The following is a 5499-nucleotide window of genomic DNA, read 5'->3' as shown; positions in this document are numbered from 1 at the left end:
TTTTTTTTTTTTTTTTTTGAGACCGAGTCTGGCTCTACCGCCCAGGCTGGAGTGCAGTGGCCGGATCTCAGCTCACTGCAAGCTCCGCCTCCCGGGTTTAGGCCATTCTCCTGCCTCAGCCTCCCGAGTAGCTGGGACTACAGGCGCCCGCCACCTCGCCCGGCTAGTTTTTTGTATTTTTTTAGTAGAGACGGAGTTTCACCATGTTAGCCAGGATGGTCTGGATCTCCTGACCTCGTGATCCACCCGTCTCGGCCTCCCACAGTGCTGGGATTACAGGCTTGAGCCACCGCGCCCGGCCATAGAAAACTTTTAATATGAGTAGGCTCACATTCCTTTTGGAAGCATATTTTGTTCTTTTAAAAAAATAATAATTCAAATGGAAATCTTGTTGATTTATGATTCAAAGGCAAAATATAAGTGATGACAACTGTGCTAATATTTCTTTTATCATTTCATAAAATAAACTGCACATTTAGACTCAATATAGAAAAGCACTTCCCAAATCTCAGAGTCTAGAATATCTTAAGGGTTTTTATATAAGCATAGAGCTTGGGAGCCTGCTAAATATAGCTCTATGGCAATAGGACTGCAGGAACCTTTGCTTGCCAAAGTCTCTTCTCTCACAACAAATGAAGAAATAAGTTAATGTGAAAGGAAGGATAGTGTTTCAGTTTGAGCCAAACATTGTGTAATGAATTCTTATGACTGTATGTTGCCTTGGCATCCATTGTGAATATAAGTTGGTCTTTCTTATACCAGAAGCACGGCTTAGTCACCCTTGACACAATTTCCACTTCTCTTCCTCCTCACAGTTCCTCAGTGTAGTTGATTCAGATATCTGCCTGAGACAACCACCTCTTGGCGAGCACCTCACTGTGGGACAGCTAGATACAACTTACTTGACTCGCCCACTGACCCCCACCCTCCTCATGGACTGCCTAGATATGCCACAGTGACCACCTACCTCTCAATCACAGCCTGACTCTGTGAGCTTGTGCCTGCTTGCTCTAAACCCATCTGTTAGAACTCTCTGCAGAAAACCTGCTTGGGTAACACCCTGGACCCCCAAAAAGGCTTTGGCCCACAGATCCCACTCTCTCTCTGTTCCCCACCTGCTGGTTAAGTGTGTATATCCTGGACCACTCCTCACTTCCCATTGGTCACGGAGACCTGCTGCCACCTCTGTGTCCCAACTGACCAACACGCTGGAACCTAACTCTCCTCCTCCTAGAGAGTGGCTATCTCTGTGGAAATAAACTGGATACACGTCAGACGAGAGCCACAAGGGTGTCTGCCAGTATAAACCAGTTTCCAGGGATGTCTGGTCATGGGTCAGACACTTAACATCAGGCCATCTGCCAGGATAAACAAGTAGCCCATGAAAGGCACATTGCAAACATCTAGGACCTCCCCTGGAGCCTCATCAGGGAACAGCTAGAGTTTATAGCCACTTTCCAGAGAGACAGACCTGAAGACCAAATTATAGGAAAATCATAACACCTTACTTTTCTGAAATTTGCTAAGATGATAATGAACTATTACAAGGAAAAATTACTAGCATAAAATGCTTATAGTAAGAAAGAACTCAGCCAGTGGCTCGTGCCTGTAATCCCAGCACTTTGGGAGGCCAAGGCAGGTGGATCACTCATTAAGCTCAGGAATTCATGACCAGCCTGGGAAACATGGCAAAACTTCGTCTCTAAAAAAAAATGTAAAAATTAGCCAGGTGTGGTGGTGCGTGCCTGTGGTCCCAGCTACTCAGGAGACTCAGGTGGTGGAATGGCTTGAGCCCAGGAGGCAGAGGTTGCAGTGAGCTGAGATCACGCCACTGCACTCCAGCCTGGGTGACAGGGCCAGACCTTGCCTGAAACCAAACCAAACCAAACCAAACCAAACCAAACCAAACCAAACCAAACCAAAACAAAGTAAAGCAAAGCAAAGCAAAACGAAACAAAATGAAATGAAACAAAACAAACTCCTATGAAGGACGTAAAGTTAAAAAATATAATCAGTATTTTGTTATAAAATTGAAAATTTCCTTTACCCTTTCCAGCTTTATACAATTTGGTATAAATAAAACACTTCAGTTTTCAAGCTCCTTGGCATATAACTTCATTGTAATAAAATTTTAAAACATTTAAAGCTATATTTAGAATGGCTGTAATTTCTGTCACAATAAATTAGGCTTCAAGGTTTACTATTATTAATTTCTTTTTAAAGAAAAGTTATGTATGACACGTTATCGTGCTTCTGACTTTAGATTTGTATGGCATGTCAGAATTACACATAACAGCTTTAGGTAATATAAAAAACAATGCTTTTTGGAAACAGAACTATTTAGAATCTAGCTGTGTGACTTCAGGGAAGCTATTTAAAACTTTCTAAATGTTCTTACCTGCAAAAATGAAGCTAATGTTTTCTTCAAAAGGGTGTTTTGAGGACATGGCACAAAGTAGACCCTCAATAAGTGTTATTCTCCCATTTATTTTATTTCAGTACATTCTAAAATGGCAAATATTCCCTGATAGCTTTAAAATTTCTAGATTTTTTTCTAATGAAATAGTACATTTTGTTAAGTAAAATGGAAACTACAATTTTACTCAAATGAACGCTGAGTATATAATACTATTTCACACACTTGTGTTTTAAAATGACACACCAGAAGAGAGTGACAGCAAATCCTATGTTTAATAGACTAACTAGAACAACACTGACTTCATAACCATTTAACAATGGTCACATTTAAGGTAAAAGACCTAAAAGTAAAGATAATTATAGAAAATGTAGACATTGCAAAAATCCATCCTTCTCCACAGATAAAATGCTGCTGTGGCTTTGACACCAATCTTTTCTCCATAATTCTGATATAATTTCACACATAAGTTTCTGTATAGTTGAAATAATAAAAGCCTTTACAAACCTAGCAAAGACACATCAGCGATGATGAAGTATCCTCCGTCAGGAACTATCGGTTTTAGGCCAACACTTTCAAGTAAATGTACTATCCGATCTCTTTTTACTTCTAACTCTTTTGGCAAAGAATTAAAGTAACATTCTGGGTCATCCATGCGCTTGATGTCAATCCAGAAAGCTTGAGCCAAGGCTTCCTGTTTGTCAGAATTAAAAAATATGAAAAGGAATATGGTAATGTTATTTATTGCTTAGTTTATTGGTATAATAAAGATGATCTGAGTAAAATTATTGGCAAAGAAGTCACTCAGGAAATAACAGTTGAATTCCTGTGAACCTATATTAAACTCTATAGGTTAATGGAGGAATCAGTTATACCTAAATGATTAAATCTCATGTAAAGAACTGAGAATGAGTCCTGAAAATTCAAATTGAAAAAGAGCTGTTACATAAGTCTTGCTTGGAAACAAAAAGACATTAAGATATTTTCTGTTGAGGTGAGTTGTAGAATGACTTGCTAAATCTAAGTCAGAAGAACAACCACAGAGTAGTCAGCCTCTCACCATTATATTTGGGGACAGAGTGGAAATGAAAGCCGACCTGCTGTGCAAAGAAGAAATGTGCCTTTCTTGTTCTCCATAGGTGTGGAAATCCTTGCTGGAATTATTCATATGCCAGGAAGGTGGTCAAAGTGTAAGAGGGTTTCTGGAACATCTACAGTAATTCCTCTACCTTTCTTCAAGAGCCAGGACAGCAAACTGGGCCAAGGAAAAAGCCAATGTTGTTAAGTACAGTGGACTGAATGTTTGTGTCCACTCTTACATTCATATATTAAAATCGTAAACCCCAAAGTGATGGTATTAGGAGGTGGGGCCTTTAGGAGGTGATGAGGGCAGAAGGGTAGAGCCCTCAGGAACAGGATTAGTGCCCTTACAAAGGAGGGTTAGCTTGCTCCTTCCACCACGTAAGGACACAGCAAAAGACACCATCCATGAAGGAGCACGTCCCCACCAGACACCAAATCTGCTGGTACCTTATCTTGGACTTTGCTGCCTCCAGAACGGAGAGAAACAAATTTCTGTCTTTTATAAGCCACCCCGTTCATGGCACTTTGTTATTGCAACTCAGACCAACGAAGACATTAAGGATCAGGCAGGTAAGAGAGACTGTGTGGCAAGAGATGAGACTGGAGACAGAGAGGGGCAAGATCACAGAGAAGATTTTATGCCAAAAGAATGCAGTAAAATAGAATTAGTAATAATTCTCCAGTACTACAAAATCTTGGAAAACAAGGATTGATTGCCTTAGCCTAGAAATCTGTGGTTTCCTGGAACCAAACATGGTTGTCCCAGGACAGAACAGAGCACCTAGCTGAAATGGAGAATAAGAGGGTTCAGAAAAAGATGTTCTGCATTCTTAGCTATATCTTTTTTTTTTTTTCCTCTTGGCAACTTGTTCATTTACTATAGGAGATATTGCCTTAGAAAATTCCAAGTATAAGGAGACAAAAACATCCATCCTAACTACAGCATTATCCTGGACTCCTTTCTTTTTCTCATACCCCATATGTAACTTATTGACAAATAATGTGGGCTCTACTTTCAAAATATATTCAGAGTCCAATCACTTTTTACTGCTTCTACCATCCCCATCTTGGTTCAATGCACTGGCATTTCTCTCTTGAATCACTGTAACAGCTTTCTCACTCAATGAGGCAGTCAGAGTCCATTTGCTAACAGAAGCCAGACCAAGTCACTCCTGAGCTCAAAACTCTCTGGTGACTTCCTATCTCACTCAGTCCTTACAGTGACGTGCATGGCCCAGCTCCACTGGACTCCCAGCTACCTCTCTGGTTTTAGCTTTTCCTACTCTTCTCTCTCGATCATTCCATTCCAGTCTCTGTGCTGTTCTCTGATATTAACATGCCAGCAAGGCTGTCTACCACTGGGCCTTTTCACTTGCTGTTTTCTCTGTACAGAGGGGTTCTTCTCTAGGTAACTATGTGGCTGCTTAATCTCCTTCAGTTAGTTGTTCAAATGTTACCTTTTCAGGGAGGCTTTCAAAGATTAGCCTGTTTAACACTGTATATCTCCCACCTGGAACTTTATATCCTTCCTCTTCCCTATTTTATCTTTCTTCTTCATATCTATCAACATCTTTTTTTCTTTTTTTTTTTTTTTTTTTTTGAGATGAAGTCTTGCTCTTGTTGTCCAGGCTGGAGTGCAGTGGCACGATCTTGGCTCACTGCAACCTCTGTCTCCTGGATTCAAGCAATTCTGCCTTAGCCTCCTGAGTAGCTGGGATTACAGGTGCTCACTACCACGCCCAGCTAATTTTCGTACTTTTAGTAGAGATGGGGTTTTGCCATGTTGGCCAGGCTGGTCTCGAACTCCTGACCTCAGGTGACCCGCCTGCCTTGACCTCCCAAAGTGTTGGGATTATAGGCGTGAGCCATTGTGCCTGGTTCTTTTGCCCTTTTAACTGCCTTCTAGAAAAATACTATTTTTTTCAGCATTTTGATTATCCATAGAATGATGTTAACTAAATCCCTATTTCCATAATAAATATATAAAATATTAAATATTA

At 40.5% G+C, this 5499-nt stretch overlaps 1 protein-coding gene across 2 annotated transcripts in view; it reads right to left on the bottom strand.

Annotated features, from left to right (window-relative positions):
* Nucleotides 1–5499, bottom strand: part of KYAT3 (kynurenine aminotransferase 3) — a 67824-nt gene that overhangs the window by 14845 nt on the left and 47480 nt on the right. For both annotated transcript variants that reach the window (XM_017850863.1, XM_017850867.1), the window contains one exon: nucleotides 2924–3110. In XM_017850863.1, the coding sequence (XP_017706352.1) occupies nucleotides 2924–3110 (187 nt within the window). The remainder of the gene's footprint in view (nucleotides 1–2923; nucleotides 3111–5499) is intronic.

This window comes from Rhinopithecus bieti, unplaced genomic scaffold (assembly GCF_001698545.2).
Source record: "Rhinopithecus bieti isolate Rb0 unplaced genomic scaffold, ASM169854v2 scaffold_1467, whole genome shotgun sequence".
Taxonomy (NCBI): domain Eukaryota; kingdom Metazoa; phylum Chordata; class Mammalia; order Primates; family Cercopithecidae; genus Rhinopithecus; species Rhinopithecus bieti.
This window is presented reverse-complemented; position numbering and strand designations above follow the sequence as displayed.